At 57.7% G+C, this 27,284-nt stretch overlaps 3 protein-coding genes across 12 annotated transcripts; all 3 read left to right on the top strand.

Annotated features, from left to right (window-relative positions):
• Nucleotides 1–1,291: 1,291 nt before the first annotated feature.
• SNX15 (sorting nexin 15) lies at nt 1,292–10,338 on the top strand. 7 transcript variants are annotated; one of them, XM_005307902.4, is made up of 8 exons: nt 1,292–1,516; nt 2,992–3,027; nt 3,523–3,643; nt 4,028–4,143; nt 4,662–4,920; nt 7,173–7,316; nt 7,605–7,883; nt 9,959–10,338. In XM_005307902.4, exons 1-8 carry the CDS (start codon nt 1,418–1,420, stop codon nt 10,057–10,059), a joined length of 1,155 nt encoding a protein of 384 aa, XP_005307959.2. In that variant the 5' UTR covers nt 1,292–1,417; the 3' UTR covers nt 10,060–10,338. The 7 variants fall into 7 exon arrangements, with proteins under 7 accessions (XP_005307959.2, XP_023956083.2, XP_023956081.2 ...); XM_024100313.3 differs by having other exon boundaries at nt 1,405–1,726; XM_024100314.3 differs by having other exon boundaries at nt 1,406–1,516; nt 3,523–3,539.
• A 1,850-nt stretch (nt 10,339–12,188) lies between these two features.
• Nucleotides 12,189–17,534, top strand: SAC3D1 (SAC3 domain containing 1). 2 transcript variants are annotated; one of them, XM_024100335.3, is made up of 3 exons: nt 12,189–13,207; nt 13,555–14,121; nt 14,871–17,534. In XM_024100335.3, exons 1-3 carry the CDS (start codon nt 13,009–13,011, stop codon nt 15,332–15,334), a joined length of 1,230 nt encoding a protein of 409 aa, XP_023956103.2. In that variant the 5' UTR covers nt 12,189–13,008; the 3' UTR covers nt 15,335–17,534. The 2 variants fall into 2 exon arrangements, with proteins under 2 accessions (XP_023956103.2, XP_005308049.3); XM_005307992.4 differs by having other exon boundaries at nt 13,087–14,121.
• Nucleotides 15,356–27,213, top strand: LOC101937511 (prospero homeobox protein 1-like). 3 transcript variants are annotated; one of them, XM_024100333.3, is made up of 5 exons: nt 15,356–17,658; nt 22,093–23,104; nt 25,095–25,196; nt 25,701–25,895; nt 26,188–27,213. In XM_024100333.3, exons 1-5 carry the CDS (start codon nt 17,645–17,647, stop codon nt 26,371–26,373), a joined length of 1,509 nt encoding a protein of 502 aa, XP_023956101.2. In that variant the 5' UTR covers nt 15,356–17,644; the 3' UTR covers nt 26,374–27,213. The 3 variants fall into 3 exon arrangements, with proteins under 3 accessions (XP_023956101.2, XP_023956100.2, XP_023956102.2); XM_024100332.3 differs by having other exon boundaries at nt 25,089–25,196; XM_024100334.3 differs by lacking the exon at nt 15,356–17,658 and adding an exon at nt 20,120–20,262 and having other exon boundaries at nt 25,089–25,196.
• Nucleotides 27,214–27,284: the final 71 nt, after the last annotated feature.

Here is a 27,284-nt window from a genome sequence, read left to right as displayed (position 1 = left end):
GGCTACATCTCAACACTGGGTGAGGGATCCCTGTAGAAACAGCTCTTGTGCCCCACCCCAGAGGCAGATGCATTTTAGTGATTGAGAAAGTTAATCTCTGTCAAATACAGTTTAATAATTCACCTCTCCAGTGCATTTAATCTCAATTTGCTCTGCAAACTCTCCATTCACCCTCATTGTGCTGCAGCAACCTCTGGGATGGAGAAGGGATAGCAGAGCCATGAGAGGTGCTGTTTTGGCCAAGATCCCTGAGGCAGTGGGAACCCCTGGGCTGCTGCAGACATGCCCTCTGGTCAGCTGTGTCCATACAGTGATGGCAAGACCTCGACTTTAAGGATGTACCTCAAAGATGCCCCCCAACGTTGAACTGCGAGGGCTGGAGCAGCCTGGCTGGGGTTGGAATGGGACATGGGGATTGAGGTTCCAGGAGCATCAGAATTTCAAACCTTATTCCTAGCTCTTTGCCCTGCTTGTAAAAGCCCATCAGCATTAGAAGGGTGACACCATTTTTCTCTCCATTCTCTATTTACCTCCCTTATCAAATAGCCTCCCCTGGCCCTGCCCCTTTACCTTCCACCTTCTATCGGATAACATTGGACCCTTTATACCTTACCCTGTAACCCAGTGGCTCTCAACCTTTCCAGACAACTTTGCCCCTTTTAGGAGTCTGATTTGTCTTGTGTACCCCAAGTTTCACTTCACTTAACTACTTGCCTACAAAATCAGACAAAAGTACAAGTGTCCCAGCACAGTTACTGAGAAATTGATCACTCTCATTTGTACCATATAATTCCAAAATAAATCAATTGGAATATAAATATTGTCGTTACATTTCAGTGTATACTATATAGAGCAGTATAAACAAGTCATTGTATGAAATTTTGGTTTGTGCTGACTTTGCTAGTGCTTTTTGTGTAGCCTGTTGTAAAACTAGGCAAATAACTAGATGAGTTGATGTACCTGGTGGAAGACCTCGGCATACTCCCAGGGCTATTCATACCCCTGGTTAAGAACCACTGCTGTAACCTGCTTCCTTTACCCCAGCTCTGTCCCAATTACCCCTTTGTCCCTGCCAGTTTTCCCCTCTGTACTCCTTTCCCCATTCCAAGCTCAACTCCCCGCTTACCCTGCCTCAAACATGTGGGCACATTCCAGAGGAGCCCTTGACTCTTCAGCTCGCCTGCAGCCTTGCACTTGACACACGCTCCCTGGGCTGGGGCGGGGAAAGGAGGTCCGGCCCGTGTGCGTAGTAAATGTATGGGTGGGGAGGCGGCTACATTGCTTGCGCATGCGTAGTGGCTGTTCGACAAATCCACGCTCCCAGGCGGCAGTCGCTGCTGCTGGGGGGCGGGCTGCTGATGTGGGGGAGGGCGGGCTCAGGATTTAAAGGGGCCGCAGCCCCAATGGGAGGAGGGTGATGGCCTGCAGGGTGAAGGATGAGTACCAGCGGCATTACACGGTCACAGAGCCGAGGAGCCACCCCAAGGGCCACACCGAGTATAAAGTGACAGCCAAGGTGAGGGACAGCTCCTGGGACCCTCCCCAGGGTGCTGCGCGTGGCTTCTTTAAGGCGAAGGGCCCTTCCTGCTGGACAGCAGGGGCTGCTGATACCCCCATGAGAGGGGGGGCACCTCGCTTGGCCTCCTTAAGGAGGGAGCACCACGGGGCGAGACTTGGCCCTGGTACTTTTCAGGGGGAAGGACACTGTACGTAGCCGCTTTAAGAGGTAGGGAGCTGCGTGTGGACCCCGGTGGGTCTCCGTTTTGGGGTGTCGTGGGTGTGGCCCCTTTAAGATGGAAGCTTCCTGCAGGGAGAGCCTTGTGTTTGTGGGTCCCGTGAGACCCGCACGTGGGACGTGGCTAGCACCTGCCACAACTCTCCACGCCCCAGGCAGGGGTGGCAGGTTTGTATAATTTTTGGTGGTGCCCAGAACAGGTCTAAGTCTTCCCGCCCCACCTAGTAAGCCAATATTTTTTTTAAAATGTAAAAAATGTGAGGGCTCTGGGGGTGGGGGCTCAGGGCTAGGGCAGAGGGTTGGGGTGTGGGGTGAGGGCTGTGGATGAGGGGTTCATGATGCAGGAGGGGGCTCAGGGCTGGGGCAGAAGGTTGGGGTGCAGGGGGGAGAGGACTCTGGCTGGGGGTGCAGGCTCTGGTGTGGGGCAGGGTTGGGGATGAGTTTGGGGTGTGGGCTGCCCCAGGGCTGGGGCCAGAGAGGAGGACTCCCCCCAGCACTCTCCCCACCTGCAGCAGTGAGCTCTGGGGGAGGGGGCCCCCCTCTGCTTCCCCAGCAGCACACTCACCTCGCACTACTGTCACTGAACGTGCTCCTAGGGCCTCTCTCAGGTCCAGGAAGCCCCCTTGCCTCCCCTGTAGTGGGTGCTGGGGGGGCTGCCATCACATGTGTGCCTCCTCCCCTGCTGCTGCCCCTCGCTAGGGGTGGAGCTGCCCCTTGCCCAGTGTGGGGCAGGAGCGGTGACTGTGGGCGGAGGGCCTGTGCTGGTGGAGGGTCCCGCTGGAAAAGGGAAGGGTCTGAGGCAGAAGGGCAGGGTCAGCCTGCCCTGGCACTATTGGATGGGGGGCGTTAGGACTCTGCGGCCACAGTTGATGCCGGGAGCCAGCAGAGCAGAGGCAGCGGGGAGCTGCAGGAGAGAGACCCAGCCCCAAACATTGCTGGAGCCTGGGCACCACGGGCCCATATAACTTGCCGCCCCTGGTCCCCTGCCATAAGCCCTAGGCACTGCAGATATCGTAGGTCAAAGACATGTCCCACATTGCCCATGCCCCAGGGATGTCCCAGGTTAAAGGTACCTCCCATGCCCTGGGGATGTCCCAGGGGGGTGACCCCTGACACACCACACCCCGTGGCTGTCACATTTCCCACATCCTAGGCTGATGCGCCCCTAGGCTGCTGGTCCCTTCATTAGCCCTGAACCTCCCCATCTCCACCTCCCGGCTCGGAAGTTACTGACTCCTTGTCTCTTCCCTCCATAGTTTGTTTCGAAGACGAACCCAGAGGATGTCAAGCAGGTGACTCTTTTAAACCCATCTGCTCGTGCAGGGGAGGGGTGCGAAGAAAGGGTGGGAAGGAATCCATATCCATCCGTCCGTATTCTCAGAGAGAGAGCAAAGAATTTGGGGCGGGGGGGAGTGTCTCCACTCCAGGCTTGCCCACATGCACGGCTGCTCAGCAATGATGGGCAAAGTCCCAAAATTTGAGGTCTGGTGGAGCTGAGTTTTGGGGACGGTTTTGTCTTGGGGCTTTGAGTCCTATGGCAAAGGTTGCGGGTTAGGGGCAGAGTGACCAAGGTCTGGGGGTAAAAAGCAGGGGGACAGAAATCCAGGAGTTTGACATCAAAGTTCAGCCTGGAAGGAGTTGGGCCCATAGATTTGTATTTGAGGGTTTGAGTTGAAGGGTTGCAGTTTTGGGAATAAGGGAAGGGTCCCTGGGACTGTGGGAGCTGCGGAGTTAGTGCACATCTGTGGCTAGTTAACTGGGGCACCTGGGGGGCTTGTGTCCTTCAGATCACGGTCTGGAAACGGTACAGTGACTTCAAGAAGCTGCATGGGGACCTGTCCTACATCCACCGCAACCTCTTCCGGCGCATGGAGGAGTTCCCCACCTTCCCCAAAGCCCAGGTCTTTGGTAAGGGGTTGGGTGGGGGAAGGGGAAACAGCCCCTGGAGCCTGATTCATCTGGGTTGCCCCCAGAGCAGTGGCAGAGAGAACTCCCCCCACACATACAGACGCACTCCGCTCCCCCCATCCCTCCACCTTTCCCCCCGCACAGCTCCCTCTCCCATGCCCAGCTCCCCCCATCCCCACAGCACAACCCCCTAATCCTCCCACACAGCTTCTTCCTTCCCACAGTGCTCCACAACAATGTGAAGTGAATTGAGGTGGGATGCCCACCAGACAGTGGCAGGGGTGGGTGGGCTAGAATGTACCACAGCGCTTAGAGGTGAAGTGGATGGTCTGTCTAGGGAGGGGGTTGTGCTGGAGGATCTATCCTAATAGCTCTGTCTTGCAGGCCGCTTTGAGCCCGAGGTGATCGAGGAGCGCAGGAAAGCGGCTGAGGCCATGCTGAAGTTCACGGTGCATATTCCTGCGCTGAACAACAGCCCCCAGCTCAAGGAGTTTTTCAGGGTACGTGGGGTAGGGCTGGGCTGGGCTGAGGGACCCCGGGGTGGTTAGTCCATTGCTGATGCATCAGGCTGCTCACACACATGGCAGTACCAACGGCCCACGCAGTTGCTCTACACTCCCTTGAAAAGCTTGGGCTGAGGAGAGTCTCCCCCTCCCAGTGTACAGCAGAGACTCCTCTGAAAGATGATAGTCAGGACTGATTGGGTCTAGTGGGTTAGAACAGTGGGAGCTGGGAGTCAGGATTCCCAGGTTCTATTCCCAGCTCTGGGAGGGATGTGGGTTATGGGGGGAGCTGGTATCTGGACGCCTGGGTTCCCTTCCCAGTTCTGCCACTGACCTGCTATGTGGTTCTGGGCAGGTCACTTCCCCCATTTGTGCCCATCTTCCCCACTGTGCATGTCAAAACATGTCTGCTGCCAGTGGAGAAGCGCGAAGCTAATACCCCATCCCTGCCCCCATGGCCACACTAGCACCCCAGTCCCCAGCTCCTCCTTTACCATGCTGCTTCCTTCCTCCAGGGAGGGGAGGTAAAGAGGCCCCTGGAGGCCTGTGACCTACGCATCCTGCCGCCCCCTCTGATCCCAGTACCACAGGAGGGCACAGATGCCGGGGACGATGCTCAGGGATCTGTGGCAGAGCTGGGACTGCAGAGCCTGGAGCCTGAGCGGGAGCTGGAGCCGCACCCACACCGAAGGGAGCAGGCGGAACCGCAGAGCCCAGTGCCCCTGGGAGCTGTGGGGGTAGCGGGGGAGGAGCATAACGGGGGAGAGGAGACAGGTACAAGATTCCTGCTATTGATTTTGTGGGTTACAGCAGGGCGACCGGGAGTCAAGATTCCTGGGTTCTATCCCCAGCTCTGGGAGGGCAGTGGGATCAGGTGGTTTAGAGCAGGGGGGCTGGGAGTCAGGACTCCTGGGTTCTATCCCCAGCTCTGGGAGGGGGGAGTCTGACTGAGTGACAAGAGCTGGGTTTTCTGGGTTCAGTTCCATGCCCTGTCACAGACTCCCAGTGTTACCTTGGACAAATTGCTTCCCCTGTCTGTGCTGCTCTTCCTCAGTCTACAAAATGGGGATAATTGTACTGACCAGCCTCTTAGCAGGGCTGTGAAGCGTTAATTAAATTGCTATGGGCAAAGCCTTTGACTTCCTCAGAGGAAAGGCACAAAAGAGAGGCAAAAATATTATTGCGCCGTTAAATGTTATGGTGTTGATCTGTGACGTTCAGGAACCTTTTCCCCATTTTTATCATTTAAACCTGACCCTGGCTACCCAAACAGACCAACCTTGTGCTTACGGCAGGGGGAGCAGGAAGGGAAATTTGCCAGCTGAGTTTCAGAGCAGAGATTTGAGCAACTCTTATTTATATTGTGGGAGCATGAAGGGACCCCATTATGGGGTGCACCTTAGCTGGAGTATTAAGGTTGTACCTGGAGGACCCCTCTGTATTAGAGCCTCACTATGGTGTCCACATTATCACCAGTATTGTGGTGGCACCTACAGGCCTCAGCTGAGCTCAGGGCTCATTGTGTTACATGGTCTCCGTCCAGAAAAGCTCACACTCTAAATAGACAAAGGGTGGGAAACAGAGGCACAAAGAGGTGAAGGGACTTGTCAAAGGTCACCCAGCAGGTCAGTGGCAGAGCTGGGAATAGAACCCAGAAGTCCTGAGGCCCAGCCTTGTATCCTAGCTATTGGACCATGCTGCATCTCAGTATATGTGAAACTGACCAGCCCGGTGATCAGCTCTCTAAAGTGGCATCGCTAAGAGCCACTCCCTAGTAGGGAGGATTGGAGGCTGCGATTGGGAATTAGGTCCCCAACTCCCAGAGGATTTTGACATTTAACACCTTTTACAAATCCCAGCCATGATCTCCATGAAGGACGTTGCCCTTGCCAAGGGTTTGGTTTCCAAAGGCACTGACTGACCGTGGCTCTGATTGGGGCAGCAGGCGCTTCAGAATCCCAGGCCTCCTCTTCTCTGCAGGCTGGGGAGCAGGATTAGGGGACAATGCACCATGAGCACATGACATTCAGCTGATTCAGGGGGAGACAGGGGATGATGCATCATGTGGTTTGTAGGTGGGGGAATGAGGGAGGATTCTGCTGCTACAGCAGGCGAGTCAGGAGTCGGGAAACAAAGAGCTGTAGTCACAGCCCAGCACCAGGGAGGGACTGGACAAGAGGCAGCTCAGGGGCCTGAGCCTATAATGAAAGGCCTCACTTTCAGCGTTCGCCAGTGAAGATTGTCAGATCCCAGGCTCTATCCTGCCTCCGGCAGAGGCTCTTCAGCTGGCCCAGCCTAGATGCACTTAGCAGCACTAATCATATGGTGGTGGTACCTAGAGGCTCCTAGAGGTGCTGTATTACACCATAGAGTACAGTATGCACAGGCCCTGACCAAGATTGGGATCCCTCTATGAGGTACACAGTAGTAGTAAAATAGCATCTAGAGACCTCAGCTGTGATCTGCGCCCCATTACGGGTGTGCATTATTAGTAATATTATGGTAACATCTACAGGCCCCATCCAATATTGGGGGGGCCTTAATTGTAGTGTGTAGTAGTATGGTCACAGCCAGATGCCCCAGCTGAGATCAGGGCCTCATTATTGTGTGTATTATTAGTAGCATTACAGTAGCACCTAGAAACCAGCTGAGATTTGCACCCCGTTATAGCATGCACATTATTAGTAGTAATATCGTAGTGCCCACAGGCCCCATTATGGTTTGTGCTTGATTATTAATCATACAGTAGCATCTAGAGGCCACAAATGCACCCATTTTGGTGGGTGCATTAGTAGTAGTATTACATTAGCGCCTACAAACCCAGCGAGAGACCATCTCTGCCCCAAAGAGCTCACAGACAAACAGTGACTCTCCCGGTTGTATAGATGGGGAAACTAAGGCCTTGAGCGCCAGACCCTCAGCTGATAGTGGGGCTGCTCCCTGGGCAGGTAGGCAGGCTGGCTCCTCAGGGTGGGGTTCAGTTCAGACACCCACACTTTCTCCTGTGCTTTGTGCCTGGCTCACAGGGGACCCTGCACTGGCTGCTAAATCCGAGGAGGATCTGGATCTGCTCTTTGCCTCGGTGGGGGAGGAGAAGGAGAGCGGGTCACCTCTCCACGGCCCCCTGTCTAACCAGGACCTGGCCCTCTTTGACCCCTTCATCAAGGAAGGTAGGAGGGGGTTAGATGGGTCTGGGTCATCTCTAGGGGACGCCAGCTCTGATCCAGTCCCAGGGTGGGAGCACTGGCTGGCTCAGGGGAGTGGGAGATGGAGGCTTTCTCCTCTAGGAGCTGGGCAGGCTCAGGCCATTTGGAGGGTGCAGGGGTGGGAATCTTGCCTGGTGCTCACCATAGTGGGAGAGGGGAATGGAGGGTTTCAGTCTCATGAAGCCGGCATGGGGTCCCTGCTCCCTTCTAACGTGCCTCCCCCCCACACACACACATACTTTGTGCTTTCAGAGCAATGCTCAGCCAGCCCTTCCCAGGGGGCCATGTTGGCCGTGGGATCAGAGCTGCTCCCCGGCCAGGACATTGAGCTGGCGGCTGATGCCCTGTGGGACCTGCAGATCTCTCAGCCTGCGGAGCAGGAGGCAATACAGGGACTGGACCCAGGAGGGTACCTGGCAGTGGCCACTGAGGAGATCACACTGGCCTTGAAGAGAGAAGCAGCCAAAGACTACGCAGGGGCCCTCTGTGGCTACCGCAATGGGGTGGACATCCTGCTGAAGGGGGTGCAAGGTACTTGGAGGGGTGGGGGAACCTCTTGGTCTGACCTCATTGATAAACCAGTACCCTCCATAGCATAGAGGGGAAAGTGAGGCACAGAGAAGGTTAGTGACGTCCCCCACAAGGCATGGCATGAAGTCTGCAGCACAGCCAGAGCAGAATGCAGGAGTCCTGGCCCTCAGCCCCCTGTTTTAACCACTGGACTTCACTCCCATCCCAGAGCTTGGCATCGAACCCAGGAGTCCTGACTCCCAGCTCTCTCCCCTGCTCTCCCAGAGATGTTTGTGTGTCATGGCAGCTGTTAGCCCCCTGCCCATTAGTGTCTGCATTCAGAACCCTCCCTCCCATCAGCGGTGTCTTACCTCCATTGATTTTCCCTTCCCCCCCCCCCCCCCATAGAGCGGAGTCACAGGCCTTGATTCCATCAGGCTGCACTTGGCCCCCTCTCTAAAGGTGTGTGTGTCCCCTAAATCACCCTAAGCAGGGACTTGGGGCAGCTCTCACAAGCTGCAGTGGAACAACCCTCCCCATGTCACAGCCAACCCGCTCGCTTGCAGGGATGTGAGAGGGGATTGGCCTGGGCCAGCGCTGTTATTACCAGAGCATTGCACCCTTCATGGCATAGGTAGGCCAAACTGTATAGCCAGTAGCCCCTCCCCATTGCTGGCTAGCCCCTCATTTGCCCCCACTGTGTCCAGCCCCCTGCCCAGACAGGGCCTTTGACCATTACCACCCCTCACACCCACCCAGCCCCTCCTCCCCCAGCTGGACCCCTCACCTCGATCCTCCATTAGCACATAAGAAGTTGGATAACACAGAGCTTGGCCTGCATGAGCAGTGAAGTGTATGGCCCTCTGGTGAGCTGCTGCCTGTGATGTGTGTAGGTGGCAGCAGAGGGCACCAGAGAGCCTCTGCCTGCCGCACCAAGTGGACTGCTTTCTAGTGAAAATCAGGGTTTGCTTGTCCCCAGTTCAGCAGGGTGCTGGTGCCTTGACCATTCCCAGCGATTCTGGGAAGTGGTCAGTTTTCATAAGTTCCCACATTCCAGCCAGACAAAGAGAGGCCCCGAAGTTCAGCGTGGTCCTCCCTTCTCCTGACCCGTAACCACTAATGAGGCTGCATCTGGTCGCCCCAGTCCTGGAGCAGGACCCCAGTGTGCTAGGTATTGCACAACCACGGAACAGGCAGTCCCTACCCCAAAGAGCTCCCCAGCTGCAGCTGGGTGTTGCCAATGAGCCAGCCACCCTCAGCCTGCTGTCAGGCGGGAGGAAGATCCAATATTAAGGTTACCCAGGGTGTGAGATTGATCCTGTCCCTTTGCCAGGGCTGCCACTTCCTCTTTGGCTTAAGCACAGATTTTGCTGTGGCTTTTTGGCCATCTTTTCCCTTCCCTGATCCTTGAGGGCCTTTTGTTTCCCCAGGTGGTTGCAAATTAACTCAGGCTACCTAACAGCAGTGTGGATCCTTCCACATTTAGTCTGGGCTGTTGTGGCCAAACAGTTCGGCGTAAAGAACAAACCCACAGCTGCTTTCTCGAGATGTCACTGAGTTTGGAGGTCTGAGTCTTGGTCCTGAAATCCCTGGTCCTCAGCCCAGACATGCACCAGTCCTTTGGGACCAGCTGGCAGCATGCTGAGACAATGTCTCCTGGCCACCGTTCTCCAAGAGCAGGTCTTCCCTGCGGAGTTAACTCTGTGATTGCATGCGAATTGTTAGCCTCACCTCAGTTGATGCGTCTGCCTCGCTCTTGGGAGGTGCTAAGATTTCAGGGAGGCATCCTATAGTCCTTATTACCACAGCAAGCTGAGTGGCTGTGATCCTTTTCTAGTGAATTGGGGGAGAACCTGTCTGTCCTTTACAGGCACCTGGACGAGGAAGAATTGGGGAAAGGCACTGAAGGATTAGCTGCCCTCAAGCAGCACTAGCAGTCACCCTGCCCTGTTGTGCTAGCAGCTGGAGAGACAAGGCCTCAGTGTCATACGTTTCACTGCAGGGAGGAGTCGGCTAGCACCATAGCTCAGTGCAGGGAGCCAGCTCATTGCTTACAGTCATGGGCACATCTGTTCATTTCTCCTCTCCCTACCCAGGAGACCCCGATCCTGCCCGCCGGGAAGCAGTGAAGAAGAAGACAGCCGAGTATCTACATCGGGCCGAAGAGCTGGTCCAGCTGACCCATCTCCAGCCATGAGCCAGGATCTAAGTCCCCTCCCTGCCCCCAGGGCATGGGGCTGAGTTGAGCTCTGAACCCCAAACTGCCTTTCCAAAGGGATCTAGGGCCAACACATTCACATACCAGTGATTTAGCTAAAGCCTTTCCCTCATGTCCTCACTGGGCTCAGAAGCAGGACTACAGGCCCCGGCTAGAAACACACCACTCACAGCGCCTCCATGGTTTGCTTTAACACAGGGCTGTATGGTGAAGGGGGGCAATCTCTCCGCACTACTAAAGATATTTGTGTCTATAGCACCTCTCCAGACAGTGGGTGATTCTTCTTCTGGCCCTTTGGCTTGTGCTTTGAATAGTCATCAGTCAGGAAGCTTCAGCTCTTTGCAAAGGTGAATGAGCCCTGGAGCCCCCACACCCAAAGAGGGAGAGGTCAACACCCCCACTTTGCAGAAACTGAGGCACAGAGAGCTATGACTTGCCCAAAGTCATAGGAAACTGGTGGCAAAGCTGGAAATCGAATCCAGCAGTCCTAGCTTCCTCTTGTTCTAGTTCTCTAGACCTCACTCCCCTCCCAGAGCATAGAGTAGAAGCCAGGTGTCCTGACTCCCAGTTCCCCCTCCCCTCTCAGAGCTGAGCATAGACCACAGGAGTCCTGGGACTTGAACATGAGAATGTAATGGTCAAAGGGCTGGGCTTCTCCCCTATGAACTGAGTAAGGCTCTTCCTTCAGACAGCAGCAGGTTTTTTACCCTCTGTGTTACAGGCACTAGTGGGTGACAAGGCCAACACACTAGAGGGGTGGAGGAACCTATAGTAGGAAAGGAGGAGAGGGGAATGGATACAGAAGAACTCCCGTGGCCCTGCTTTCCTGCTGCGTATGGAAACCACCTGTCCTCCCCCTTCACTCAGCAGCATGAGGTGAAAGCTGCTGACTCATTCTCCCAGCAGCACTGGAGCCCCCAGGGGACTATTGGCAGAGACTAGCATGTGGCCAGGGCTCCATCCTTAGTAGGGGGCCCTGCATCAATCCTGTGGGGCTTAGACCCTCTCATCTTCCCCATGAAAGCAGGGTCAGGATTTAACCCTCAAGCTTTCTCCTAGAGGCACAATTAGTCAGGGCAGTGCTTGCAAGAGACCCTACAATAACAATCCAGCATCTATAATCACAAGGCTTGCAGGCCATTCTGTAGCAGGCTTCCGCCGATAACAAACCAGCGTGGACATGAGGCTGCTTGGGTAACAGGAACTAGTGGAGAGGGGCTCACGTTGTGTAGCTTGTGTCAGCCAACAGGGTGAATTATTTACCCCAGGGGGCATTTTTAATTTGTAATCTTAACTGCTGGGGGAATCCTTAGGGTTTTCTGTCTCACAGCCTTGCTTGGGTAACGCCCAGGTTCTCTGTGTTTTACCTGGTCCACACAATGGGTGAGAGCTTATTACTGCTTGGCATTTCTCTTGTGGCTTATCTGGTAGCGGCCTGTTCTGCTTTCATTGAAGGGCCTGAGTTCAGTCCCCCTCCTGATGACTCTCAACTGTGACTACCATAGAGAAGGATTAATCATTAGATGGAGCCTTTCCATGAGGTCTTGTGGTTAAGGCCCCAGGACTGGGACTTCAGAGACCTGGATTGGATTCCTGGTGCTGTCACAGACGTGGGGTCTGACCTTGGGCAAGTCACTTCCCATCTCTGTGCCTCAGTTTCAGAGTACTGTCAGGGTACATCCTTTAATGGTTCTGAAGCTTGTAACTACTCTGATGGGCTCCTCAGAGCCAGGGAGAGCTGACAGTTCTGGAGAGCTGCTGTCTGTTGGATTCTCTTAAAATGGAATAAAAAGCTCAGGAGTCCTGTCTCCCCTCCCCCCCCACCCCATCCCTGCTCCCAGAGCTTGGAATAAAACCCAAGAGACCTGATTCTCTGGCTTCTTCCCAATCCATTAGATCCCACTCTATTCCCAAACCTGACTCCCAGCCCCCTTTAGACCACACTCTGCTCCCAAAGCTGGAACTAGAACCCAGGGTTCAGTCCCCTCCCACAGCCAGGAATAGAACTGAGGAGTCTTGATTCTTGGTGTTAAATGTATTTTACCTGTAAATCTCCCATCCCTCATGTGTCTGAGAAAATTGGGCTGTGGGTCAATAGAGAGAAACCTCCCTGGTTCTTCAGTGTCCTGGTGTGTGGCTGCAACCTGGATTTATGGCTTTCTTGGGGGCTGAAATTGTGGGTGAATTCTGGTCAGAGAGTGAGGGAGTGTGAGTCTGATCGTATAATGTCTCCACACTGTTAACCTGTGGGACTCATTGCCACAAGGTCTCATTGAAGCCAAGTTAGAGGGATTCAGACTAGAATTGGATGTTCATCTGAATAACGAGAACATCCAGAGCAAAGATTAAAATGTCATCTAAGCTTTGGGAAAGAGCAGAAACCCTCATGCTTCAGGGCAAGAGCTCATTCCTGACTAATGGGGGTCAGGAGGAATCTGCCCTTGTGATCCACTTATGTCATTAGTGAAGGGCTCCTTCACCTGCCTTTCAAGCAGCTGGGCCCTGGGCTGCTCTGGAAGATAGGATACCAGGCTAAATGGTCTCCCTGGCATAGTACTTCCTAGGTTCCTCTTCTAGAGGGGATGTGGTCCCCTTGCCCTGATGGCTGGGGCAGGAGATCCAGGAGTTCCCTTCCCTGCTCACAATTGCAAAGCACTTTGCAAGCAGCAAGGAAACAAAGCACACAGCTGCCAACTTGGGTGGGAACAACTGAGGCACAAAGAGGGCAAAAGAACTCCCTCCCAGTGCCAAGGGGAGAGCTGGGACTAGAACCCAGGAGTCCTGGCTCACAGCCACCCTGGTCTAAGCCACTAGACCCCTCCGAGAGCCAGGGATAGAACCCAGGCGTCCTGACTGCGCGCCCGCCTCCCCTTCTAACGGACTAGACAGCAGCATTCCCCGCCCCGAGCCCTACACAGCTGGGATTGGATGATGAGATCACATGATGATGACGGGCTGTTTGCTTGTGCAAGGAGGAAGCAGCCTCTGGCGCAGTGCACTGTGGGGGAATTGCAAGGGGGGGTGTTCGAGACCGTAGGGCATTGTGGGACCCAGGGAAGGCTCCCCGGTTGGGGGGAGGGGCGACTGGGCTCTAGTCTCAGCGCGGGGAGGAGAGTGGGGTCTAGTGGTGAGAGCAGGGGGGGCTGAGGGGTCAGGAGTCCTGGAGTTTATCCCTAGCATTGGGCAGGTCTGTGGGGGGAGGAGGATATAATTTGGGGGGGCTGCTGGGATTGGTCAAGTTCTCCCACCGGGACAGCCCTGACCCCATGTCTCCTCCTAGGACCCAGCAGAGGCGTAGTTCAGATCACCCATCTACCAGGCCCCACAAGGAGGGGCCCTTACCTCAGACCTGCCCCTCCTCAGAGTCCCCACAGGGAGGACCTGATTCTCCTCATCTCACCCCACACACTACTGGAACCCCCGACCTCCCCTCCCCCCACGCCCAGATCCTCTCACTCTCTGTCTCTGCTGCAGGTGCCTGGCCAATGGGGGGTGCAGATGAGTTCCCAGTGGGCACATGCCCTGGGATGTGCCCGCTGGGTGAGCTGGCACAGCGGGAGCGCCAGGGCCGCCTGCACCGGCTGGAGCTGCGGGAGGGGACGCGGCAGGGTGACCCTGCCCGCGTGGTGAAGGAGTATTCCCGTCCAGCTGCTGGCAAGGAGCTGCCCCGGCCCCAGGAGCTGCGCCCTGCCCCAGTGCTGCTGGCCACTGTGCGCTACCTGCTGGGCCAGGTGGCGCCTCAAGCCGACCTGCCCCCAGCTGAGGTCCATGCTTTCATCTCCGACCGGTTGCGTGCTGTGCGCCAGGATGCCACGCTGCAGCGGCTGCAAGGGGCTCCATGCGTGGCCCTGCTGGAGCGATCACTGGGCTACCTGCTCCATGCCGGCTACCAGCTGTGCCAGGAAACTCCTGCCCGCTTCGACCCCCACCTCCATCGCACCCAGCTCCAGGAGTGCTTCAGCTGGCTGCGGCGCTGCTACCAGGACAGCTGTCATCACGGGGAGCCGGCCTTCCAGGCCCTTTTCCTCCTCTACAACCTGGGTGAGCAGCACTAGGGGGTGCTGTGCTGCAGGAAGCAGGAGGGGGAGTCAGTAGAGGTCGCTGTGCTGCAGGCAGAATTGGGGGGAGGTGTGTGGTGTGCTGCAGGGAGTAGGAGGGGGTCAGTAGGGGGCGTTGTGCTGCATAGGGCAGGGTGAGTTGCTCAGTAGGGCACACTGTGCTGCATGCATTGCTCAGTAGGAGGGACTGTGCTGCAGAGAGTGGGCCGTGTTGCTCAGCAGGGGGTACTGTGATGCAGGGAATAGCGTGGTGGCTCAGTAGAGGGCACTGTGCCACAGAGACCAGGGTCAGGGGCTCAATAGGGGGCACTCTCCCCTGGCAGTCAGTGCTGACCCCAGTGCGGTGCTAGGAGGGAGCAATGTGGGTAGATCAGTGGGTGACGCTGGGCTGCAGAGAGGGAGCAGGGGCTCAGTAGGGGGTGCTGTGCTGCAGGGAGAAGTGCGGGCTCAGAAGAGGGCATTGTGCTGCATGGGATGGCACAGAGGGCTCAGTAGGGGGTGCTGGACTGCAGAGAATGGTGCAAGGGGCTCAGAGGGAGCCAGATGACAGGGAGAGAGGCATGTAGTCAGGGAGGGGCACTGTGCTGCAGGGAGCAGGATGGGGGATCTCAGTAGGGGCCCTGTGCTGCAGGGAGTGGGGGGGGAGCTCAGCAGGGGGTGCTGTGCTGCAAGGAGCAGCCGTGGGGGGCTCAGCAAGGGGCGCTGCTCTGATTTGCCCCTTTTCCACCCTAGGCTTCCCGGAAGCTCTGCGCCAGGTCCTGCAGCTCCCAGACCCTGTCCGGGCCTCCCCTGAACTCCGCACAGCGCTGGCTGTCAACTGGGCTTACCTGGAGCGCAACTGGGCACGGTTTTTCCGCCTGGTGCAGGCCTTGCCCTACCTGCCAATTTGCGCCCTCCATCGGCACCTGGGCCCCGCCCGGCGCTTGGCACTGCTCACCTTTAGCCACGGCTTTAGTGCCAGGAACTGTCGCTGCCCTCTGACCTGGCTCGCCCGGCTGCTGGCAGTGGACAGCCCTGAGGAGATGGCAGAGCTGTGCCGCCATCATGGGCTCACGGTGCTGGATGGAGCTGTGGTCTTCCAGAAAGCAGCTTTCAGGGACCCAGGCATGCTGGTCCACGGCCCCTCGCAGCTGCTAGTGGACAGTAAACGAGGGGAGGCCCCCCTGCTGGAGGTCATCGAAGATACCTGTAGCTAATGGTCTGGAGAGACTTGGGGGGTGAGGATGGGAGCCAGGACTCCTGAGTTCCTGTCCCTGCCTCTGGGAGGGGAGTGAGGTCTAGTTGGCTGGACTGGGAGTCAGGATTTATGGGTTTTATTGCTGGCTCTAGGAAAGGCTGAGAGGGAGGGCTCCTGGCTTCTGCTCCTTGCAGTGAAAGAGGAATCAGGTTTAGAGTAAGAGACTGAGAGCCAGGACTCCTGGGTTCTCTTAGTGGCTCGGTCACTGATTCTCTGTGTGTCACCTCCGCCAAGCCACTCCCTTTGCCTCATTTTCCCCCTGCATAAAAGGGGGCTAAAGGGAGTAACTTACCTGTGCTTAGTGCAACTGGATGGCTCTGGGCGATCCTTCTGTGTTGATTGGCTCGGCTTCCTGCATTTGACCCCTTGTGCTGGATAATTTGCCTCCCCCCCACCCCCCCCATCTCGTGGGTTTGTGATTCAGGAAGCTGGCTCAGATCTTGGGGTTTGTGGGAGTTGGTTTGGGTCTGAGCTTTGGTGTGATGGTTTGGGGTCCCCGATCCACATGGCAGGGAGCTGTATGGAATGGCAGCCAGTGTCCCCTGCCCCAGGCGGGAGATAGGGGGAGATGTAGGATACAGGCCAAAGTGCCCCTGGAATTTTGGGGTGTCTGGAGGGAGTAGAAGTCAGTTTTACAATAAATGTTGACTTGTAAGAGGTTGTGGGTCTGTGCAGTGGTGGATTAGCCAATGGGCCCATGTGCCCCGGCCAATTGGGGAGTCCCACCCCCAGCAGACAAACACCAGGGCGTGGTGAGGGAGTCTCTGTGTCCCAATCCCGCTTTCCGGCAGCAGCGCTGGGCAGGGCAGGGGAAGACCCAGCTTCCTGACCCCGGCTGCAGCCCCAGGACTGGAGGAGCTCTTGCTCCCTGCTGGGGCCTCAGGGCTGGGGGTAGAGTAGAGTAGAGTAGGGACTAATGGTTTAGAGGCGGGGGGAGCCAGGACTCCTGGGTTCTATCCCCAGCTCTGGGAGGAGGGTGGGAATCCCAAGTCTTGGGAGGGTTTAAAGAGACCCAGATTTTTGAGACTGAAGCCCGAAACCTGCTTGTGTGGGGGCAGTGCGCCCTGCCAGGATGCCCACCAGAAGCATGTTTAGATGCCAGGAAAGAGAGCCACGCGCCTAGGCTGTTGGTTGGGATAGAATGTTTTCCTTTGTTCCTGTGGTTCAGTAATCGATACCTGGGTTTGACAAAGGCTCTCAGGGGTGGCTGTAACCCACTAGTCACAGGCTCCCAGAGGGAAGATCTGCCGGTGCCTGAACCCAGCAGGCCCAGCTGTAACCCAGCACCCAGGCCAAGAGTAGGAGAATCACAAGATTCCTCCCCGAGAGAGGCAAAGGCTGAAGGCCAGAGACATGAGGAGGGTGTGCTTAGACAGAAAAGGGGTTTCCCACTGTTTCCTGTTTCCCACTCCCTGCCCCCTGGAGCCCGCTGGGCTCCCTGGCCTGGGGCCAGATCAGAGCCGGTTCCCTTTGGAGAGGAAAGGCCCTTTGTCCCATTCCCCGCCCCCATGAGCCAGCGAGTTCCCCTGCCCTGGGGCTGGATCAGAGCCACCGCCCCATAATGAGGATGGGGAAAGGCTTGTGTCCCATTCCTCACCCCCCTGAACCAGCCAGTCTATCTGCTGTAAGGCAGATCTGAGCTAGGGCCTCCTATAGGGGAAAGGCCCCATATCCTATCCCCAAGCCCCCCTGAGCTAGCCAGGCCTCCTGTCCTGGGACTGGATTGGAGCTGGTGCCCCTTAGAGGGGAAAGGCCCCATGTTCTATTTCCTGCCCTGTGGCTGGATCCTAGCTGACATCCCCTTAAGAGAAAAGGACCCATATCCCATTCCCTACCCCTCTGAGCTAGCCAGTCCCCCTCACCTGGGGCTGGATGGGAGCCAGCGCCCCCTAGAGGTGAAAGGTGCTTTATCCTATTCCCAGGCCTCCTGAGCCAGCCAGTTTCCCACTCTGGGGCCAGACTGGAGCTAGCTAGCACCATCTAGATAGGAAAAACCTCATGTCCCATTCCCAGGCACCCTTGTGTATCCCCAGGATGGGTGGGGGGTGTCTATAACTCAGAATCCGACAGCCTGAGAATCTGGGCTGTGTTTATTTCCCTCCAAGGCGCCTCTCCCTCCCTCCCCTTTATGGTGTCCAATTAAATCTTAAAACAACTCAGGCAAACACGCAGCAGCCTCTCAAGAGGAACTGGAGGCCCACGTTCTCACGGGGCCCAGCTGGGACTGATAAGCTGGGACCTTCCAGCCCCTGGGAAACTCCTGCCCGTGATGTGTGTGATGGGGTAAGTGACAGATCCTCAGGTAATGGATGAGGGGCCTGTCTCTCCCAGGAGATTTATGCATCTGCTTATCTGGAGCTTTTATTAGTCTGGGGAATTTTGCCATCATCAGAGCAGGTGACTGTGTTCCGCAATGATCCAGATGGGTCACGTCTGCCCTTTAAGGTGGTGCTCCAGGGGCTAGGCTGCTGGCCTGGGACTCAGGACAGCGGGGTTCAATTCCTGGCTCTGCTGCAAATTCCATGGGTGGGTCATCCACTCGGTGACTCAGGTTGCCTGTCTGACAAATGGGAAGAATAATCCTGCCTTTGTCCATGACTGCAAACTCTTCAGGGCAGGAGATGTCACAACTCCCACCTTTTCATGCTCTCTGTATGTGTATATATAGCTCCTCAATATATGTTCCATTCTATGCATCCGATGAAGTGGGTTGTAGCCCACGAAAGCTTATGCTCAAATAAATTCGTTCTAAGTTGCCACAAGTACTCCTGTTCTTCTCTCACTCTGTGTCTGTGCAGTGCCTGGCCCAAAGGAGACCCCTGTCCCAGCTGGGGATTGTGCAGCACTCAGAACGACAGGGGCCCCAGTCTCAGTCATGGGTCTGCAGCACTCAGCATGACAAGAGTTCTGATCCCCATTGTGGGTCTGTACAGTGCCTGGCTCAATGGGTACTGTGTGTTCACACATGAAAGGAGCTGGCAGGTCTCTGGTCCCATGGGCCATCTATGGCACTGGTCACAGAACCAGGAGGATCTGTATACCAGTGTGCAAGGGAGTTTGCCACCCTGTGCCCGTTCCAGAATTGCCCCAGGCAGGGAGCAGATATAGGGTGGGTGTGTGGGTGGGGAGAATAGATGCTTAAAGACCTTATGGGCAGGAAAGTGGAGTTTAGTGATTACGGCGGGGCTGCTGGGAGTCAGGACTTCTATTCCCAGATCCAGGGGAGGAGAGGGACTGGGAAGAGCCAAGACTTTCCTCTCTTGCTCCCAGGGGAACAACTCCCTCCACTGGGGCATGCAACTCTGTGCAAAGACCCTGTGGGTCCCTGGAACTCTGGCTGTGTCAAAGGGGCATGAAAACAGGCCCTGATAATGCCAGCAAGCAGAAAACAAGAGGCGCGGGGTGGGGGCTGGAGATTAAAGGCTGAATGGAGGCAGTGAATGGGCCAGGCGGCGCGGGGGGGCACAAATCCTTTGGACGCATCGAGACGTGAATATAGGAGCAGACACAGCACTTGTGCCTAAGCCCTGGCCTGCCACCCACCGTATGGGGCTGGGTGGCTATTGTGGCGGCCACAGGCCCAGACTAATCCCACCCGCATTCCTGATGGGTTGGCTAAAGGCTTCTCCCAGGGTTAGCTCATTACACCAGCCCTGGGGTGAGGGGGGGAGAGACCCTTAAAGACCCTGGGGGCAGGGGAGCAGGGTGGAGCATTGAGGGTTGGGAATATGGGAGTCACGACTCCTGGGTTCTGTCCCCACCACAGGGATGGGAGTGATGTCTTATAGTTGGAACAGCAGGGCTTGGGAGGCAGGAAGCCTGGGTTCTGTCCCCATTCAAGGTGGGGAGCGGGGGCAGCTGGATAGCGGGCCCTATGTGAGGGGGTGTGGGTACACCTGGCTGTGAGCACTGGGTGTGGTTGTGCACGAGGAGGGTGTCTGAATGTGAGTGGATACATGTGTTTAGGGGAGGGGGTTGTCTGTTTGAACAGCTGTCCCATAAATGTCAGTTTTAGGTTGCAATTCTCCCTGTCCCCTTCCCTCCTCCTGGGACTCCACAGATCCCAACCATCTAGGACCCCCCAGACCCTGTTGATTCCCTCTCCCCCACCCCACCTGGGTCTCATTGATCCTGACCCCTTACCCCCCCCCCCACACACACACACACACACTCTCACTCTGTGTCCCCTTGGATTCTGGCAGGTCCCTTCCTGCTCCGAGGCTGCCCCAGCTGCCAGCTGCCCCAGGGGAAGTACCGTTGTATTTATGGTGTGATTTACAGCACCCCAGAGTGGCAGCTGGGAGGCGAGGGTTGTAGCCACCTGACTTAGCCAAGGGTTTGGGGACGGGGGCAGCTGGGACTCAGGATTCTTGGGTTCTATCCGAGCTCTGGAAGTGCAGTGGGTTCTGGTGGGACAGGGTCAGGGGTGGGAGCTTGGAGTTAGGACTCTGGGTTCTCCCTCCAGCTCTAGGAAGGGAGTGGGGTGTAATGGGTTAGAACAGGGGGGCTGGGAGTCAGGACTCCTGAGTTCTCTCCTCAGTTCTGGGAGGGGAGTGGGTTCCTGTGTTCACTTATTTCCTAGCATTTCCTTCTCCCTTTCTGGTCTCCAGGACTTGGCTCTTCCTTTTGGCATCTGGGTCCAGCTTGTCCCTCCTCCCACTCTGGCCCAGGATTGACAAGGGGATAACCCTCTGCCCAATCATGGTTCAGCTCCTCCCCTGCTACTGGCATTCCCCTCCCCCCACGTGGGGCTGTGTCCCCGTGGTGTGATGTCACCAGAGGAATGACCCAGGTCCTTCCAGGCTCTGTCAATCAGTGTGGCAGAGACTAGCTGGCATCAGGGATCGGGGCTCAGGGGCTCTCCTCAGGGTGGGCACCTGCCAAGCGGTGAGTCAGAATATCATCTGCCCCTGGCACCTGCCTTCAGGTGCCAGCATGGGCAAAAGGGGCAGAGTCAACTGGGGACTTTCAGGGCACCCCAGAGATGCTGGGGAGGGGAGGAACAGAGGGCATGGGGGTTCAGGAGCAGGGTGGGGGAGTTGAGGGGAGGCAGGGTATGGGTGAGGAGAAGCTGGAATTGGAATATAAAGGTTGGCATGCAGGGAGCAGGGGAAGGCTGGGAGTTGGGTGCAGAGTCTGGGTCAGGTGATGCTCAGGGTTTGGGGCCAGGGAAGGTCTGGGGGTGGGGTGCAGGGGATGAAGCAGGGTTGCAGAGGGGCTGGGGGATTGGGGTGATTAGGGGAGTCAGAGGGGATGGAGGACTGGGGGGTAGGAAGCTCTGGGTGGAGGTCTGTAGGGGGCTGGATGGGGGGTGCAGGAAGAGGCTTGGAGGCAGGGGGTTAGGGGAAATCTGGGGTGGGAAATACAAGGGAGCAGGGAAGGTCTGGGTGGAGGATGTAGGAGGGCTGAAAGGAAGCAGGGTCTGGGTGGGAGGATGCAGGGGCTGGCTTGGGGGAGACAGCTGGAGGATGCTGGGGGAGGCAGGGCCTGGTTTGGGGGAGGCACAGGTGGCAGAAGGGAGGCAGAGGGTTTGTCTGTTTACCATAAAGTTTAGCCAGAGTGAGAGCCACAGATCCCAGAATCCTGGTGCTGCCCCCCTCCAGCCAACACTGTGGGGGTTGTTAGGTGCCCGTTGCCCCAGCCTCCTGCTTTCTACCCATGACACAGCCTATTCCTAGTAGTTGTTCCAAGGGTTTTGGGAGCGGGCAGCAAGGAGGGGTGGTTGCACTCTTGTGTCAGGTTAACAAAATGGGGAGCAGCATCCTGGCCATGTAGGAGTCGGGGAGGGGGGCCTGAGGCGAGAGCTGCCTAGCCCAGGCCTGGGGGATCACTGGGGAACAGGGATCTCAACCGGAGGGGTTGGAGGGGGTCAAGGTGGGGCTGTCATAGCCCAGGCATGGGGGGCAGGGATCTCAGCAGGGAGGCCTGCCACAGCCTAGGGCAGTGAGGGGATCTCAGCAGAGGTAAGGCTGGAGGGGGGCTGCTGGAAGGGGGACAGGGCCCTCTCAGAGTGGGAACTGGGAGGTCTGCCATGGCTCAGGCCTGGGTGGATGTGGGGACAGGGATCTCAGCAGGGGATGTGGGAGTTGTGGAGGGTTGGGGGCACTGTGTGTGGTGCAGAACAGGGAGCTGTTAGGTTTGCATCAGGCCTACACGCGTCTCCCAGCTGCCTTCTCAGGGAGCAGCCAGGGATCTGTTTGTTTTGGCCAGGGACCATGGGGGGAGGAGGGGGCGAGTTTGCTGTGGGGGGGGAAGGGAACCTTTGCCCCACTGGCACCTCTGCCTACAGCCCTTAAATGGCCCTGTACCCTCCCCCAACCTGCCAGCCCAAGGTCCACCAGCTGGGATCTCTGCACAAGCCAGCTGTATTAACCCCTTCCCTGCTTCTGCCCCATGCTTAGGTTGGGGTTGAGACAGACCTCCCCCTCCTCCCCCCACGCAGAGTGGGATCCACTGAGAAAAGCCAAAGAAGGAGCAGGTTGGGGAGTCAGTAGGGGGCGCTCTCCCCTCACCATCAGTGGTGATCCCAATGCCCTAGTGTGGTGCTAGGGGGCGCTGTGCTGCAGGGAGTGGGGCAGGTTCTCAGTAGGGGGGCTCTCCCCTTGTATTCAATGTTGACCCTAATGCCCCAGAGCAGTACTGGGGGCGCTGTGCTGCAGGAGGGAGCACGGTGCACGGCAGGCTCCCCAACTCCCATGCGTCCAATCTTTTTTGCAGACTCCCAACAACGATGTCCTTCTCCGGAACCAATCTCAAGCTGGAGCGGCTAGAGGAGCAGCAGCTGGAGGGCCCCGCCTACCAGCTAAGCCTCCAGAACCAACCTAGGGGCTGTGGTGACATGGCAGGCCCTTACCCTGACAGTGATCTCATTTCCCAATGGCTGCGCAGGAGTGTGAAGGCCAAGCTGGCAGAGGCCTGTGACTCGGGCGAGTCTTCCCAGGGGGACAGGGAGGTCCCGGCGAAGAGGGGTCTGGATCCAGAAGGTGCCAAGGACTTTGCCTGGGCCAAGCGGGCCCGGGTAGAGAACATTGTGTGCAGCATCAGCAGCTCGTACCGTGATGGGGGCCTGGAAGAAGGGGGCACCAGGTACGGCCGCTCCCGCCGGGCCCAGGAACGGAGCCAGCTCAAGCAGCAGCTGGAGAAGATGCGTGAGCAAGTGTTCCAGCTGCAGGAGAAACTGTGCCAGATCTACAGCGGGGTGGCCCAAGAGGAAGGAAGCAACGTGGGGGCAGCCTGGTCCCAGGAGCCAGGAAGAGTTGGAGCCAGCACCCAGCGTCCTGGGGGAGGGAGTAGGCACCCTGGCACCCTGGCCGAGGCCTTGAAGGAGGAGCTTGGAGCAGCCATGACCCAGGTGGTGGACACGGTCGTGCAGGTGTTTGCCCGCCAGCAACCCCCACCGGAGGAGCCCCCCTGCAGTTACCCAAGTGACCAGACAGAGGCACTTCCTCTAGTGGTGAGGAAGAGCCTGCCCCGTGCCACCCCTGAGCTGGTGGCCGGCACCTTCCCCCAGCCCATGGCTGTTCCACCATACGTGGCAGCCTTCAAGGACAGAGCAGCGGGAGAGGCCTACTGGGAGGGTGTGAGCCTGCGCACCAAGCTGTCCTCACGCCACCTGCTGCGGCCACACTGTGCCCTCTTCCAGCTGGCAGGGCCAACTGAGCGCCAGCTCCCCAAGAGCCAGGCCACAGAGACGCACCATGGCCTGGAGCCAGCCCTCTACAAGCCCTCAATATCCTTTAGTAGCCAGCCAGGACTTGGGGTAGAGTGGGGAGAGGGTCTGATCCCTTCCCCCCATACACATCCTGCCCCCAACTAACCCACACACCTCACACACACACACACACACACACACATCCTGTCCCCCACTGACCCATGCACACACCCTGCCCACAACTAACCCACACACGTTCACCCCCCTCATACGTGCCCAGCCCCCCACACTCTGCCCCAAACTAACCCACACACATTCACCCCCATGCACATCCTGACCCACTCACACAGTCTGACCCCCTCTGACCCCCACACTGTGCTCTGAACTAACCCACACACATTCACTCCTCATGCACACACACACACACCATGCCCCCCAACCCACACATACACACTGCCTCCCCAAACCCTGCTCCCAACTAACCCACACATTTTCACCCCACACACAACCTATCCTCCACTGACCCACCCCCCCCACACACCCTTCCCCAAACCAACCTACACACATTCACCGTCCATACACACACTGTTTCCCATAGACCCACACACTGGCCCCTGCCTCATATACACGTACTGACCCGGACATCCCCGCACAGCCTCTTCCTTCTCCCTCCCCTGGCCCATATGCTGCATACACACACACCCCATACACACACTCCTGTCCCCCCACCTCCCGCACACCCCATACACTGACAGCCCTGCCATCAGCTCAGCCAGCCCCCCCACCCCCTCCGGCCCTGCCCCGCTCCGCTCCGCTCCACTCCACACCTGCTCACATCTTGCTGCCACCTGTGAGGCGTTGGCAGGGCAGGTGTTAGCATCACCTGTTCCCCCCACACCACCCACCCACCGCTAGTCCCCTGAGGCCTGGGGTAGGTTTAATGGTTAACCAGGCTGAGGCGGACCCTAAGCTGATTGCATCAGCTCAGAAACAGCTTCCTCCTGAAACGCGCTAGGCACCTGCTGGGAATAATCCTCAGGATTAGTGGGGGTGGACTGTCAAAGACACTCCCGCTGCCCCCTCCCCCGGCTGCCTCCCACCCTACACTCTGCCCCCTCCCCCTGCTGTCCCCTGCTCTACACGCTGCCCCCTCCCCCTGCTGCCCCGTGGTCTACACAGTGCCCCCTCCCCCGACTGCCTCCCATTCTACACGCTGTCCCCTCCCTCCGCAGTACCCCATCCTACACACTGTCCCCTCCCACCGCTGTACCCCATCCTACACACTGCCGCCTCCCCCAACTGCCTCCTGCCCTACACACTGCCCCCTCCCTCAACTTCGTCCCTCCCTACACACTGCCCCCTTCCTCAACTTCCTCCCTCCCTACACACTGCCCCCTCCCCTGACTGCCCTCCAGCATACACACTGCCCCCCGCCCTACACGCAGCCCCCTCTCCTGACTGCCTCCCGCCCAGGGCCGGCTCCAGTATTTCTGCCGCCCCAAGCAAAAAAAAAAAAAAAAATCGGCGGCAGCAGTTCAGCGGCAGGTCCTTCGCTCCTAGAGGGAGTGAGGGACCTGCCGCCCCGAATTGCCGCTGGTGCCGTCCCTCTCCCTTGGCCACCCCAAGCACCTGCTTGTTAAGCTGGTGCCTGGAGCCGGCCCTGCTCCCGCCCTACATGCTGCCCCCTCCCTCAACTAGCCCCCGCCCTACACACTGCCCCCCCGACTGCCTCCCCCATGCTGCCCCCTCCCCTGAAAGCCCCCATACACACTGCTCCACACATATTCACCCCACACACACAACCTGTCCTCCACTGACGCCCCCTCTCCCTTGACTGCCTGAGCCGAGCTGCGGGGGCAGGGATAAGAGATTGAGAGGTGAGATTTGTGGGGTACAATGGGGAGGAGGGGCTGGGAGTCAGGACTCTCCTGGGTTCTATTCTCAGCTCGTGGGCAGCGGTCACTGCTTTCTTGGGGCGGGGGGGGGGTCTGCTCTCTGGAGGGCCTTCAACTGAGGTGCCCCCATTATAGCCCTTCCCCTGGTTGCTCCTTAACCCCGTCATTCCCAGGAGGGCCTCACCCCTGGGCACTTGAAGAAGGCCAAGCTGATGTTCTTCTACACTCGCTATCCCAGCTCCGGGACGCTCAAGACCTATTTCTCCGACGTCAAGGTGGGTCCCTCAGAACCTCCCCAACTCTGGGACAGTTTGACCATGGACCCTCCCCATGGATCCAGGCCCCCTTCTATATGGCCCATGCAGGTCCTCTAGCAGCATCCATCCGTGGAGGGAGGGTCCCTTGCCCCTTCCCCGCCACTGACCCTGTTGCCAGAAACAGACACTTAGGTAGATCATGTGACGAGAGATGCGGGGGGATCACAACCCGTCCTTGCCAGGGAATGGGCAGAACAGGAATCAGCCTCCTCTTTTCCCAGAGTCATAGGGGACAGCACGGGGGGATTAGACTTCCCTTTTCCCAGAGAGTTGGAGGGCAGGAAGGGGGATTGGACCCCTGTTTGCAGGGAATTGGGGGGCAGGGAGGGGCGATCGGACCCCCCTTTTCCCAGGGAGTTGGGGCAGAGAAGGTGGGTCACTCCTCTGTTTTCAGTGTACTGGGGGACTGAGGCCCAGGGCTGTGTTGATGGCAATGTCTCTCTCCTCTTGCCGTCCCCCTAGTTCAATCGCTGCATCACGTCCCAGCTCATCAAGTGGTTCAGCAACTTCCGGGAGTTCTTCTACATCCAGATGGAGAAGTTCTCACGCCAGGCATTGAGCGATGGGGTGCTCAGCGCCGAGACGCTGACTGTCACCCGGGACTCAGAGCTGGCACGTGTCCTCAACCAGCACTACAACAAAGCCAATGACTACGAGGTGGGCAGGGGACCCGGCAGCAGGGAGGCAGGCAACGTGGGATGCACAGACCGGGTGGAGATTTGGGAGGGGCCCCGTCAGTGGGGCAAGTGGATGGGAAGGGGAGCACAGGGGAGGGATCCCGGCTGAGGTGAGGAGTGCAGGCCTGGGGTGATCTTGGCAGCATGGGAGCAATTGACAAGAGGAAACTGACCTTGGGGGAGGAATAAAAGAGCCCCGCTAAAACCCCTCCTGAGCCAGGCTTCACCAGTCCTAATGGGGTGATGCCCTTGTGTTTTTTCCCCCCACCCAGATCCCCAGCAAGTTCCTGGAGGTCTCCCAGATCACCCTGCGTGAGTTCTTTAGTGCCATCTCCCGGGGCTGTGATGCTGACCCCTCCTGGAAGAAATCCATCTACAAGGTTATCTGCAAACTGGAGTGCGACATCCCCGATGCCTTCAAATCCCCCCACAGCCTGCCGGACACTGTGCATGAGTGACTGGGGGAGGGGTGCTGCAGAGTTGGGGTCCTTGGCGGGGGACAAGGGAGGAGGGCTCTGGTAATTTATTGCTGATGTGATCCACTATGTCGCTAAGTTGCTGGCTGAGGTAGGGGTGGCCTTGACACCACCCACTTTTCAAAATTATCCTCCCCACACATATCAGAGGAGGTTTCATTGGGAGAGTGTGGGGAGTGCAGGCCAGGGAGGGATCCCAGCAGTGGGGGAGGCAGATGACACGGAGAGTGCAGGCCAGGGTTGGGGATGCGGTAGGGATCCCAGCAGTGGGGGAGGCAGGCAGTGTGGGGAGCACAGGAAATGATGGGGATGGGGGAGGGATCCCAGCAGTAGGGGAGGGAGGCGGCAGCATGGGAGGTACAGGATGGTGGAGGCAGGGTTGTGGGAGCACAGGCGGGGGATGGGGATGGAGGAGGGATCCCAGCAATTTAGGGGGGGGGAGGTGGTGTGGGGAGCACAGGCTACGGGTGGGGCTGGCAGAGAGATCTCAGCAGTGTGGGGTGGGGGCAGGTGAGGTGGGGAGTGGAGCCAGGGGAGGGATCCCAGCAGTGAGGGTGGCAGGTGGCATCGGGAGCACAGACCAGGTGCGGGTGAAAGTTTCTTCTTGGGGTGGGATCTACAGCTAGGAACAGTACCCACATGGGCCCATCCACAGCCTAAGCAGTTTGTGTTAGTGGCTGCCCTTGCCCATATCCATGGGTCTGAGGCCTCTGGGAGGAGGGAGAGGGGTGGGATGCGTGGGGAGAGGGGCTTGTGCTTCCCAGTGTATGTATTGCTGAGACTTCACGCTCCCTCTGGACCCTGCCAATAAAGACACATTGAAAAGCTGCTGTGTCTGTCTCCTGGGGCTGGGCTGGGACTGGGGTTAAATTCCAGTGAGTGCATGTGCCGGA

Source organism: Chrysemys picta, chromosome 7 (assembly GCF_011386835.1).
Source record: "Chrysemys picta bellii isolate R12L10 chromosome 7, ASM1138683v2, whole genome shotgun sequence".
Taxonomy (NCBI): Eukaryota; Metazoa; Chordata; order Testudines; family Emydidae; genus Chrysemys; species Chrysemys picta.
The sequence above is the reverse complement of the archived record's forward strand: the minus strand, read 5'-3'. Positions and strand labels throughout refer to the sequence as shown.

What these genes read in the sequence shown, in the direction of transcription:
- SNX15 (XM_005307902.4), top strand. Translation starts at nt 1,418, where the DNA reads ATGGCCTGCAGGGTGAAGGATGAGTACCAGCGGCATTACACGGTCACA. An exon ending in ACCCAGAGGATGTCAAGCAG is followed by an intron (nt 3,028 to 3,522) that starts GTGACTCTTTTA and finishes TGTGTCCTTCAG; the next exon opens with ATCACGGTCTGGAAACGGTA. An exon ending in CCCCAAAGCCCAGGTCTTTG is followed by an intron (nt 3,644 to 4,027) that starts GTAAGGGGTTGG and finishes TCTGTCTTGCAG; the next exon opens with GCCGCTTTGAGCCCGAGGTG.
- SAC3D1 (XM_005307992.4), top strand. Translation starts at nt 13,347, where the DNA reads ATGTCTCCTCCTAGGACCCAGCAGAGGCGTAGTTCAGATCACCCATCT. An exon ending in TTTCCTCCTCTACAACCTGG is followed by an intron (nt 14,122 to 14,870) that starts GTGAGCAGCACT and finishes TTTCCACCCTAG; the next exon opens with GCTTCCCGGAAGCTCTGCGC.
- LOC101937511 (XM_024100332.3), top strand. An exon ending in CCTATTTCTCCGACGTCAAG is followed by an intron (nt 25,197 to 25,700) that starts GTGGGTCCCTCA and finishes CCGTCCCCCTAG; the next exon opens with TTCAATCGCTGCATCACGTC. An exon ending in ACAAAGCCAATGACTACGAG is followed by an intron (nt 25,896 to 26,187) that starts GTGGGCAGGGGA and finishes CCCCCCACCCAG; the next exon opens with ATCCCCAGCAAGTTCCTGGA.